Raw genomic sequence first — 13,274 nt, forward strand, 5'->3', positions numbered from 1 at the left:
TGGGCAACCATTAAATTGCATGAATAAAGACATTAAAGTTATATATGAGTTAAAATTTAAGTTGTCTTAAAATTTCATTTCACAAGAGATGAAGAGCTCTCTGCTATGTTTTGTTGGTTTTCAGGATTTCTCCAAAGTTCCATCTTCTTTTCATGAAACCTGTAAGTGGGTTAAAAATATGTTTGTGCAATAGTCACTTAAAAAAAAAAAAAAAAAACAATCCAAACTGTAAATGCATTAGAGTTTCTTGCCCATCTGGCTTGAAGATCCCTTTCAGAAGATTTCAGATATGATTTACAGAAGTTGTGAATTGCAATCCACTCCAGAGTTGTAGCAAATAAGAACTTGAAATCCCCTGAAGCCTTTGTACTAGACTTTTTTAGTTGTCAGAAATTCTGATCCTGAGTAACTGGATGCTTCTTTGCCTTCTCTCTTTATGTCATATTTTATGAGAAAGTCAGATCTCAAAATAAACAAGGAATGAGGCTGGCATCAGGAATGGAATCATAGTTACTTCCAGGTCATCTTCGGGTTTCCATCCGGTGCTGGTTGAACCAAAGCTCTTAAACTTGTTTCCAGAACCACAGGCTTGAAGAGAACTACTGTCTCTCCGCAAGTGCCCCGGTTATTTTTCACTTTGGGGCACATGTAGAAAATGACAATAACTGACACACACTGGGGCATGTGGACCAGGTGGCTGGCTCTGAGGATGCTGGTGTCACCAGGGCTAAGCCCACTGAAGGGCCTGGCAGGGGGTGAGAAGATCTGATGGTTGAATCATGATGTAGTCTTGAGTCTCTTCAGAGATCCCCATGGATCTGGTAAAATGTGTCCTATTTTCTTAAAATTAGTAATTTACATTCCAAAAATAGTTATTACCCAGTTAGCCAAATCATTTATGTTACCAGAAGATCTTTTTTAACAGCTTTGGTGGAGGTGCAGGAGGTTTCATGATTGTAATCCTTTCTCTTCAGGAGTCAGGTGGGCCTCAGGAAGAGGCAGGAGAGTCTAGCGCCGTCTAGGTCCCCTCCGGTTGTTGGCCCAGGGCTCCCTGCTCCTTGCTCCCTTGTCCAAATTTCATCCAAAGCCCAGACCTGTTTGCCTATGGGGAAAAGGCTTGAAGATTTCTGGTGGAGCTTCCAAAACTCTGATACTATTGCACTAATCATTGTATCTCCTCTGCAAAGTTGTTCCTTCTGCTCCTGGTCGGGTACTTGCTTCACGGAACACCAAGACGTCGGTCGTGGTACAGTGGGACAGGCCAAAAAATGGGGAGGATCTACTGGGCTACTACGTGGACTGCTGTGTGGCAGGAACCAATATCTGGGAGCCCTGCAACCACAAGCCCATTGGATACAACAGGTGCCTGTGTTCCCTTCCCCAGTCCCCAAAAGTCATTGCATCAAAATAATGTACAAAAGCAAAACCAAACTGGAACCACACAGCTCCCAGAGTAGTATATACGATGGTAGAAACATATCCCTAAAGGTATATGAATGAGTCTGCTTTGTCAGTCATGCATAAGGGGATATCTAATTTTAAAGTTTTGACCATTTTGATGAGCTAGTCACTACACCAGCAACTCTTGACTGAAATAATTTATTTATGGATGAAGGAAGAGTTCTAGAACCTGGGTTTTTCTTACGTAATTAGCATTTAGGACTTTTTCTTTGAATTGGAGAGTTAAAAACAGCAACTATGATGTGAAAGTCGTTTTATTTTTCCATATCAATTTTTTGAACTTTTAAAACTGCGTTGTTCACATAACTGGCAGTCCTGTTCTCCAGCCCAATTGAGATAACACTGGGGAGACCATACTTCTCTCGTGAGGGAAGACGCTGGCTTCCTTCGTGGTGGAAAGGCAGCATCTTTACTTTTGGAATTGATTTACTCCTGCTTCATGCTGAGTGTGCAGAGATTGTTTCCTAGGTTTTCTCTATGATACGCTTCCTAGGAAAATAGAGGCAGCTGTCAGAATCACCCTTGTGGATAGGTCACCAATAAGGTCTCAGCTATTTTTCCTTTTTAAACCTTAAATTAAATACATTGTAAAAAGCTGTGGTTAGAAAAGAAAGGAAGTAATTGAGGAGAGTAACAGATGTTCTTCATAATCCAAGGCTAGCAGTGCCTGTAAACTATTAGTACATGTTTGTTGACTGCATAAGAGAATAATTGCTTAGGTTTACTGAGTACTCACCACGTGCTGGAAAACTGTGCTAAGTTCTTTACTAGAGTTTCCATTTAATGCTTACAACAATGCTTTGTGGGAAGTATCGTTATCCCCACTTGAAGACGGGAAAATGAAGTCTTACAGGGGCTAAGTACCATGATTAAGAATGTAAAATCTGTTAAATGTCAAAGACAGTATTTGAGCCTAGTCTATCTGACTTTGAAGTTTCTAGCCTCTACAGTACAATGAATTCTCATTAAGTTTTACATATGTGGGGTTCTTTTTAATAAGGAGTTCAACAGTATTTTATGATAGACCCTTGATCCAGACAAGACCCAGAAAACGCAAATATGAAGGTGGAGTCATAGAATAAGTGACTTTGACGCTGAGTATAACTGGTGTAATTGGATGCTGTTACCTTACTTTTTGACCCTGAATGTTAAATTAACTAAAATTGAAAATGAGGTATGTACAGGTATGTTATGCATATAAAAAGCTCTCAAAAAGTAAACATCCATTTAGTCCAAGTGAAAAATTTTTATGGAGTGTTCAAAATGATTTCTACTCCTGCTTTAGGAGAAAAAAAAAATTGAGCTTTGTAATCATGACCCTGATTCATGAATTTCTCAGGTTTGTTGTGCATGGCTTAACAACTGGAGAGCAGTACATCTTCCGAGTTAAAGCTGTCAATGCTGTGGGGATGAGTGAAAATTCCCAAGAATCTGACGTCATTAAAGTCCAGGCTGCCCTCAGTAAGTAACTCACAAGCTATTCTGCTTCGACTTTCAGCTCTCCAGTACATTGTAATTTTTGCCTGAGTGAACATTTGTGATGCCATTTGGAATATTTCTGGAGGAAGAAAGGGGAGGTGCATGGTTGGAGAGAGAACATGTGATTCTGCTGAAACCTACGGTCCACTGGCTACTTGGTTTGGAAATGCCAGTGTGAGAGTGAGAAATGATAAAATGCTAATACCATCCAAATTAAAAACAGAAAACATTATTAGAAGTCACGTTTGTTCCCAAATGCCTGTACTCACATTGAAATATATGCTATAGGGTATGAATTTCTCTTTTCAAGAAATGTGCTCAGATAGAACGTCAATGGCCTTTTTAGCTATTCTCAGTTCAAGCAACTTCAATAAGTCATTTCAGAGAAAGTCACATGTTTATGTAACTCAGGCTTTGTCCATAAATAGTGATGTTAAAAATTATTATTTTGATCAAACGGGACAATTCAAATCCGAAATCTCATGACTGTTCCCAGAAAAGTTGACCTATAAAACTGTGTTTTATAATTGTTACTGTAGTTATTTCATATTAAACACCACACTGCTTAAACATGCTGAGCAACATTTTGAATAACAACATTGCATATTCTACATTTTGAATCACAGTATGACCTTTCACCTCTGAGAGACATGTTTTGCTGTTTAATTATATTTCATCTCCAACTAAATTGACAAACATTGTCAGAAATTAAGATTTCTCTTCTAATGATATTGTTACTGGAATTTCCAAGGAATGTCAAATCCGATAGTGCCTAGGTAGGCACAATAACAAAAATTCAGTTACTCTTTTGTTTTAAGGTTATTATTCTAAATTGTCAGTTTTTTCCAGGAGGGACTTTCAAGCATTCCTATTTGCCTTTGTACATCATTCCTACTAAATGGAAGGCAACCATTTACATTTTTATGCTACAATAAGAATTGCTTACTTCTAGCTCACCTGTAGCTCAGGTAATGGAGAACGACCACACCTGGGTCACTTAGACTTAGGGGAAAAGCAGAGACATTCTCTCTCATCCTTTGAGGAAAAGATGGTCCGTTTCCACATATGGTGCTTAAACACGGAAACATGAATTCATGCTCATTCGAATACTCTGAAGTTTCTATAACTGTGTAGGAAGTTAAAACACTAAAATAAATACTAATATTTGTCATCTCTGGCCGTGGATACACAGTCATTTCTCTGCATGGTTGTAAATGAGAAAGCTCCTTCTCAAAGTTTTCCTTCAGAGGCAGGAAGGGAGTCGTTTGTTGTTTCTGGAGAAGGTCTTAGAAGGTCTAATCCTGTCTTATAGAAAATTCTGATTTATAAAATATGTATTATCTGTATAATATATACTTATATATATTTTGCATATATATTGTTTTAAATAATTTGTTGCCCTTGTATTATTGACATATTGCTAGGTGTATTTAGAAATACCAGTAAATATACATGACAAATATTTTTTAAAACTTACCTGCTCTAAAGGAAGATATAAAAACAAAGATGGTTAAAAGAGCGGAGGGCATAAGCATTCAGGACCGTCTCCCAGTTGCCTCCTCATCCCTCTGAAATGCTAGAGTTGACCACGTGGTAGGATGCAGATATTGAGCTAAGGTCCTGGGTAACTTTTCTGCTTGTGTTTGCTTGTAGCTGTCCCATCCCATCCTTACGGAGTTACGCTTCTGAACTGTGACGGCCATTCCATGACCCTTGGCTGGAAGGTGCCTAAATTCAGCGGAGGCTCAGCCATCCTGGGTTATTATATAGACAAGCGTGAAGCTCATCATAAAAACTGGCATGAGGTCAATTCTTTACCTGTCCAAGAGAGGATCCTAACGGTTTGTTTTCATTTGTTCTTTTAATTTTGCCTGGATGATTTTTATATTTTGGGTAGTCCTTCATTCAGTGTTTCAGAGTTCCGTGACATTAGATAATTTGATACAGAAACAAAAATGAATTTTGAAAAAATTTTTTAATAGCATCAGGAGATCATGGAGCTCAGGGACTGGAAAGAACTTAGGAATGATTTTTTCTTTCTTTTTTTTTTTTGAGAAGCAATGAAGAATAGGAGAGACAAGTTATTGAGTGGGTTTGACAATTAATTAACGACTCTGGTATAACCAGGACCCATTGCAATGTCCCTTGTTGTAAGCTCTGAGCCCCTTGAAGGCAGGGATGCAGTCTGAGGTGTGTTTCCATCCTTGGCACGGAGCCTAGTGCCTGAGGACAGAGTCAGTGCTGAACAATTGTGTATTAAAAGAATGACATTGCCTCTCTGCTTAAGAAATTCTTGTATTTCCTAAGAAATTCTTGTATTTCAAGTCTCTGAGTGAGTCATTTGCTGTGTGTACATTATGCCCAAGAGAGAATAGAGAATAGAAAGAACGTCAATTGGGAACAAGAAAGACCTGGAATCAAATCCAGATGCAAACCCTTGGCAGCCACGTGGCTTTGCATTTCACCTGTCTGAGCCTTTCATTTGTCATTTGAGCAATGTGACGGATGATGCTTGCCTGACATGGTAGCTCACCGCGTTACCTCAATGGATGAGGCACCTCCTAGGTGTCACTTAATGCTGTAAAAAGAGAGGCTTTTTGGAAGGAAGGTCTTAGAAGGTCTAATATCTGTTTTATAGAAAATTCTGATTTACAAAATATGTATTATCTTTATAAGATATATTTATACAATATATAATATGTATGTACTTTATATATATATTATATGTACTGACAAAATTCAAGTTTGGTGTGGCATTATTGATATTTTGCCCACATGCAACCTCTGACATTTTACCATGCCTGTTATTTTGTTTTTTAAAATTTTATTTTTAATTGACGAATAATAATTCTGTATATTAATGGGGTACAATGTGATATTCTGACATATATTCACATTGTAAAATGATTAAATCTAGCTAATTAACGTATCCATCAACTCACATACTAGTTTTTTTGTGGTGAGAACATGTAAAATCTACTGTTTTTTAAAATTTTGGGATATACGTTATTATTGACTATTGTCGTCATGCTGGACAATAGATCACCAAAACTTATTTTTCCTGTCTTGCTGAAACTTTGTACCCTTTTAGTAACATCAACCCTGCCCTGCCCCCACAGCCCCTAGTAACCACCTTTCCACTCTCTGTTTCTATGAGTTTGAGGTTTTCAGATTTTACATATAAAAATGAGATCATGAAGTATTTGTCTTTCTGTGCCTGGCTTATCTCATGTAGCATGACTGTTTTTTATTAGGTCCCATATTCCTGAGAAAAACACCCACTTATTTTCTGAATGGTAGTCACTTGCGTGAGAAGGATGAACTCTATCTTCCAGGGAGTAAAGCAGTTTAACCTTAAATGTCTTGCTTTGGAGACTATATTTTTTTCAGAGACAATGTTTACCTAGACACGCTTTTATTCCCCCGCCCTGAGCCTGCTGAGTCAAGCCTCCTGGTTTTGGTCCTCCTGGTGTCCTACAGTCCAGGCAGAGTTCCCCCAAGGGCCCCGAGGGGCTGTCCTCTGTGGACTGTAGTAATCTAAAGAACCTGGACAGCCTGAGTAGGAGAGTGTGGTCAGAGGGGGTGACAGAGCTGCCCTGCGTCCCCACCCCAGGCCTGGGACAGGGCTCCCTGCTTCCTGTGCCATGGCTCCATCCCATCACATCCTGGGGTCTGCTCAGAGAGCCCTGCTCCTTTCATCTCTGCTCTTTTTGTTCTTGTTGGATGTGTCTCTCTTAGCCTCAGTTTCCTTTCCTGCCAAAAGAACATCATCATGTCACCCCGTAGGAGCATCTATAGGATGAGTGAGGCAAAGTATGTAAGGTTTAACATCGCAACCGCAACTTGCCAGGTGCGTAAGCAGGCTCCTTAAATTATTTCATCTAATTTACTGACCAGGTCCCTTCCGCTCCTATCTTATTTTACAAATCAATCATAAATACCCCTTCCCCCGCCAATGGACTGTAACGCATGCTTTATTTCACATATTCACTTAAACAAAATCTAAATAGGTGGAGGGCTTGACAGAAGGCGCATTATATGAGTTCAGAATTGCTGCTGCCAACGTGGTGGGGATTGGGCAGCCTTCGGACCCCAGTGAGCACTTCAAGTGCGAGGCCTGGACAGCGCCAGAACCCGGTAAGACACTTCTGTCCTGCATACACCACTAACCAGAGAAGGAGCCAGGGTGGCAGCCTGATGGCTGCAGCTCTGTCATCACCGGCCTGTCGCGGCCAACATCTGCTCCTTTGACATTTGGGGTACGGATGTGAATTAGACTGACCTGGTGTCTGTAGTCTGGGCAGTGCACAGACAGGAAGCAGGTGATGAGTACAGTAATAAGACTGAAGTGTGTGTAAGAGGGGAGCACACAGAAGGGACACCCACCCCAGGCTACAGAAGGAGGGACAGCTTTCCCAAAGCTTTACCAAGTTGCTCTCAGCACATGATCTATCGCAAGTAGTAGGTCCAGGCCACCTTCTCTCAAAGGAGAAGAGAGGGAAGCCGCAGGGCAGAAGAGGGTCCCAGGCAGGAGAGAAAACCTGAGCCCATTTTCCAAGTGAGACAGAGCATGACATTAGGGTTCTCATTTGTGTGTTAGCCACCGTTGTCCTCTTGGACCATTTGGGGATCTTGGGGCCTTCTGTTCTAAAATGCATAATTGTTGCAAATCTGTGTTTATTTAGGAGTCTACATTTTTAAAACGGTTATTGTAAATTCTGAAGTACTGTTGATTGCTTTGTATCCAGTCCATCAGGAACCTATATATGATAAATAATATGCTTGTGTTTTGAAAAAGAAAAATCTAAAAGTTGAAACTGAGAAGTTCAAAGTTTAGACTGTTTTTCAGTTTTGTAGCCAGATTATATTGATGTTTTTCCTTTCCGTTCCTTTTTCCTTCCTTCCTTCTTTCCTTCCTTCCTTCCCTACTTGTTTTAATGAAGTTAAAAATTAATTTTTGCCCTTTAGAAAATCTAGTAGAAGAAAAAAGCTGTTAATTTTCCAGAGCCTTTCTGAAGGTTTGGTACAGGAGCCCTCAAGGGACATGGTGTGATTTAATTAAGACGGAGCTGGCCATTCCATTGCACCTTTCCCCTTTACCACTCAGTGCTCATCTGGACCTGGGAAATCAGCACCAATTACCTTTAGAGTTTCTTTGGATGTTCATAGAAAGCAGAGCTAAAGTGATGTGGTAGCAACCAAGTGTGCTAGCTGGCCAGGTGGCCAGACTGCCCAAATGAATGCCTGTGACTGACAGGTTTCCCGCTCAGTGGGTGGATAACCTGCGTACCTTTCCTTTTCTACACACATTTCACCTCTATGTTGTGTATCTGCTGGTCCCAAGAGAGCAATGTGGACTTGTGAATTATTTTAAGTATATCCACAATCACCCAGATGCAGAACAGAGAGGCTGCAGGAACATTAAGCTGGCTGTCCTCCCCAGCTCCTGGCATCATGTGAACACCCCTCCTCATGGGCATTCTTCCAGAATAGGCGATAAATACGTTTAATGAGGAGTACATAATGAAGTTGTGGTAGGAGGCATCTACCCAAGAAGCCGATGGTCCCCAGGGCTTAGGTTAGCGTGGCAGGTTTGCTGCATTGGTGTGAGCATGTATGTGCACAGGTTAAATTTGGCTTTTCAGGTCCTGCCTATGACTTGACATTCTGCGAGGTCAGGGATACATCACTGGTCATGCTGTGGAAAGCCCCAGTATATTCTGGTAGCAGTCCTGTTTCTGGATATTTTGTGGATTTTAGAGAAGAGGATTCCGGAGAATGGATCACTGTAAATGAGGCAGCAACTGCAAATCGTTATTTAAAGGTGATTCATTCATTTATTTGTTTCCTTTTCCATGAAAGTGTTTTTGATCCTTATGGCAAACTAGCCCAGAGTCCTAAGGTGAACCTGTTCAAATAACTTGGACATGACTGTTGTAGGGGGTCCTACAAAGAGGGTGTCATTCTCCTCCAAGGATTTGCGGGACGAGCACAGCGAGATTCCAGCAGATGGCAGCAAAGTGCCATATGGGAGTGGCACCTTCCTGTGTTGGCGCAAGGTTGCCATGTTGGCTCCCGGGAACTGCGTGGACATGCCTCTTCTTCCTGCACTGCAGTCCAGCAGTTGTTAACACCTCTGCTCTCAGACCTGCAGTCCTTAGGCTGTACTTATGTGCTTTCCACAGAGATGATTAATATTATATTATGTCCTTCCCCTTCAAGCCCTGTATATAATTTCTCAATTTATGTGATTGGTAATCGGAATCCATTTGATAAATGACACACACACACACTCACACACACACTCACACACACACACACTTTCAATACATTTGACAAAATTTTAGTGCCTACATTGCTCTATCCTCTTTTTCTCCAAATATTTCTAATTTTAGCACTTGCAATTCAGCAGTTACTGGGTCAGTTGAGATAACTGTCCTTAGATCCAGTAGGTCCATATGCTCTGGCTAATTTGCCCAGCTGCCTTAATCTAAAGGTTTTCTTCTTTTGGTTTTGGACCCTGCCGTGTGGTTTAGACAGGGATGCACCCTTTCTTAAAGAAAGACCACATCTGAGTCAGACACACACCACACTGACAGAGGCTTAAACAGGCAACAACCTCTGGAAAACAACTTGACAATATAAAACAATTTCTTTTGAATGAAAAAGTCAGTTTCTAAGAATCCAGCTAAATAAATAAACTAGAAACTTAGTTAATATATATTTATCACTATCAATATAGATTATACTATGCATAATCTATGTACATAGAAGAGAGTGATTTAATTTTGATATTGTCCAAATGATGATTTTTTCCAGTTAAAAATCACATTTAAAATAATATTAAGTGCCACTGAATTATGTTAAACATGAAACCCAGATTATAAATGAGTTGATATGATTTTAATTCTACTTTAAAATATGCAGGAAAAAAAAGAGGAAAACGATATATCAAAATTGTAGCAAATCTGTTTATTCCTGCAAAGTGAAATTGTGTGGCACTGTGAATCTTTATCCCTCTGCTTTTCTCATTTACTATGTATAGTTTTTCCAACTGGAAAAATAAGTTATTTTTGAAAAGGTGTGCTCTTAATAAAATGTGAATAATAAAAAAGTTGTCTTTATTTTATTTACACACATTGTGTTTCCTCTATTGTTTCAAGGTCTGTGACCTGCAGCAAGGTAAAACCTACGTCTTCAGAGTCCGGGCAGTAAATGCAAGTGGAGTGGGGAAGCCATCGGACACATCGGAGCCAGTTCTTGTAGAGGCTAGACCCGGTAAGACTTTGCCTCTCAGCCATTCAAGATAGCAAAAATTATTGAGCAGCAATAATTTAGGAAGGGTGTGATTGTATTATGTCTGTATGTATGAATGGATGAGTAGATGGATGCATGCATGGATTAATGGATACCCTGTTGTATTTTTAAGAACGTCTGGATTGGCAAATGGAATACAGTATGACTTTAAGCTGGGCAGGCGCTCTGATGACCCTGGATAAGGAGTCGAGCATGTCAGGCCATTGTTATGGGTGGCAGGGACTGTTCTTGGAGCAAACAAGGTGCAGGAAGGAAGGTAGTTTTTTATACCACTGCTGAGTTTTGATCAGGAAATTATAAAGCTGTTGGTAATTTTCTTGGTTGCAATGAATAACTCCCCCTTGAGGCGACCTTAAGAGGGGAAGTACTTCTGGAGGTGGAGACAGGCTTGCAGGATACATGAGGAAGGTGCTGCCCGAGTCACAGAAAGTGATGGAGCCACAGACTATGAGACTGTGTTGTCTCTTCCTGGGGCTCTCTCATTTCTTTTCTCTGGACATTTACTTTATGCTATTCTGCTGCCTGGCTTTCTTCTCTGTCTTCTTGGTGACCCAAGAACCTTTATAATTCATGGCTTCATTTCCACTCACTGGCAGAGGCTGAGCTGTATCTTGTCCAACTCCTAATTTCTGAGAGATGAATTTTGACTGGCATGTATTGGGTCAGGTTTCTCGTTTAGTCAAATGTAGCAAACAAACAACAAACACCCCGCACCCCCCAGTAAAAACAAGACAAATAACGTGGAGGAGGAGGAGCCCGTGTAGGTGAAATCAAGTGGATTCCATCCTGTGAGGGTGAGGGGTTAGATCTCAGAGAGAAAGGGGATCTTTAGGGCCTGGATAGGCAGCCCTAGAAGGGTTTCTGTAGTGGAACTAGATGCAGAAAAGGAAATGGACAGAAATGAGGTGGCTTAAAAAAACAACCACAAGACAAAGAAAACAATATCGCATCTGTCTGCTCCCTGAAGTGTTTTGCTCTTTCATGATTCTCTGGATCAGTCCTGAGTGGACATAAAGTAAAACTGATGATTCGGTGTAAAATAAGCTCTCTGCCCATGCCACCTTCTCTCCAAAAAAAGAATTCAAAGAACACTGTGTTCTTAGGATGCTCACCACACATTCTTGCTGTGCAGGCACCAAGGAAATCAGTGCTGGCGTTGATGAAGACGGCAATATCTACCTGAGTTTTGACTGCCAGGAAATGACAGATGCCTCTCACTTCACTTGGTGTAAATCCTACGAGGAGATTGCAGACAAGGAGAGGTTTAATATTGAAACTGTAGGGGATCAGTAAGTCATACCTTGAAGTAGGAGATTGTAAACTTCTGGAAACTCCTGCAAACAGAAATAGTTAATACTTATCTGTTCTTCCTTTTCAGTTCGAAGTTGTACTTTAAGAATCCAGATAAAGTGGATTTAGGGACCTATTCTGTGTCTGTGAGTGATACGGATGGAGTGTCCTCCAGTTTTGTTTTGGATGAAGAAGGTAATATGTTTATGGCATAGGCTTGCTTTTTTTTTTGGTTTTGAAACTACTACAGAACAGACTTATTTGCTTAGAAAAAGCATGTGTGTTCTTGGGAGGCTGGGGGTGGGGAATACTTAAATAAACCAAATGTTACTTTAGAAATTTTTTTTTTTCCTGAACGGTAAGGGGATTGCAACCCTCAGCACAGTGTCGTCCGCACCACGCTCAGCCAGTGAGCGCACCACACTGGCCATCCCTATACAGGATCCGAACCCGTGGCCTTGGCGCTCCCAGTGCTGCACTCTCCCGAGTAAGCCAGGGGGCTGGCCCTACTTTAGAAATTTTAAACGAACTCTAGAGTTTGTATTCTATTCACCCAATAATCAGTGGTCCAGAACATGTTGCTTGTACAGCCTTCAATGTGTACTTTTTTTTTTTTTTTTGTCTTTGTTGTGACTGGTAAGGGGATCAACCCTTGGCTTGGTGTCATCCGCACTGCACTCAGCCAGTGAGAGCACCGGCCATCCCTATATAGGATCCAAACCCGCGTCGGGAGTGCCGCTGCGCCCCCAAGCGCTGCACTCTCCCGAGTGCACCACGGGGCCAGCCCAATGTGTACTTTTAAAGTTGAGTTTTAGACACATTTTAATAGTTTGGCAAGCAGGAAGTTGTATGAATTTATTAGCAAATGAGTCTACAAAATTAATGAAACATATACAGGTGGAAGACTCTTCCCTTCCCTTCCAACATGGATAAATCAGGATGATAAAAGAAAAAAAAATATTTTTATGTGTGTGAAATAAATTTTTAACTGCCATAGCCAAATCTCTTGCTCTTTTGCAAATAGAAGACAGCAGAAAGAAGAAAGAAAAGTCTGTTTTGTATGACCCAGGGAAAACCAATAGTTTTCTTAGGGAGGTTTACACATCTGAGTTCATGGACAAATGGGCATCAGGCAAGGCAGGTTGGTTCTTCAACTGCCTGGGGGATTACCTGCATTCTTGTCCACCCTGATCCAACCAACCTCTAGGTCAGAGTCAGCCTCACTGTTCTAAAATGAAGAGTTGGTGATATGGAGTGAAGTCGGCACCACTGGACAGAATCCTCAGATCTCCTGGTTTCTGAGGGTCTGAGAGTTCTCTACTAAAATGCGGAGTCCTCTGGGATGTCCAAGATTTATAAGCAAATCCTTTTGTTATCAGTGGTGTTGGCTGACAGTATGCTGGCCCAGGGGGTGGGGGGCGGGGGAGGACAGGCAAGTATCCATGGTGGGGCAGCCAGAGACTCTGTTGACTTCATGAGCTGGCTGGTTGGTTAAATTTGGGTAAGCTCATGCGGTAAGAACAGCAGCGGGGGCTGCAGTGTCTCTCCTTCCTGGGGTCTTCAGTGAGAAGCTCACAGATACGGGTGGAAATGGACCGGAGTCCGCTCACACACTTCTTAATCTGCCTTTGCTGACACTGCCCCAGGGGTCTTCAACCAGTTTTGTACTCACAAGGCACCCTTTAAGAAAATTGGAAAGCTGGGCATTTCTCTGCACCATTTTTAAG

At 41.2% G+C, this 13,274-nt stretch overlaps 1 protein-coding gene across 1 annotated transcript in view; it reads left to right on the forward strand.

Annotated features, from left to right (window-relative positions):
- Window positions 1–13,274, forward strand: part of MYOM2 (myomesin 2) — a 99,333-nt gene that overhangs the window by 44,718 nt on the left and 41,341 nt on the right. The window contains exons 16-23 of the mRNA XM_063087837.1: window positions 1,188–1,362; window positions 2,801–2,922; window positions 4,594–4,781; window positions 6,951–7,077; window positions 8,586–8,764; window positions 10,104–10,218; window positions 11,390–11,546; window positions 11,636–11,742. Of these exons, the coding sequence (XP_062943907.1) occupies window positions 1,188–1,362; window positions 2,801–2,922; window positions 4,594–4,781; window positions 6,951–7,077; window positions 8,586–8,764; window positions 10,104–10,218; window positions 11,390–11,546; window positions 11,636–11,742 (1,170 nt within the window). The remainder of the gene's footprint in view (window positions 1–1,187; window positions 1,363–2,800; window positions 2,923–4,593; window positions 4,782–6,950; window positions 7,078–8,585; window positions 8,765–10,103; window positions 10,219–11,389; window positions 11,547–11,635; window positions 11,743–13,274) is intronic.

Source organism: Cynocephalus volans, chromosome 1 (genome assembly GCF_027409185.1).
Source record: "Cynocephalus volans isolate mCynVol1 chromosome 1, mCynVol1.pri, whole genome shotgun sequence".
NCBI classification, from domain to species: Eukaryota; Metazoa; Chordata; class Mammalia; order Dermoptera; family Cynocephalidae; genus Cynocephalus; species Cynocephalus volans.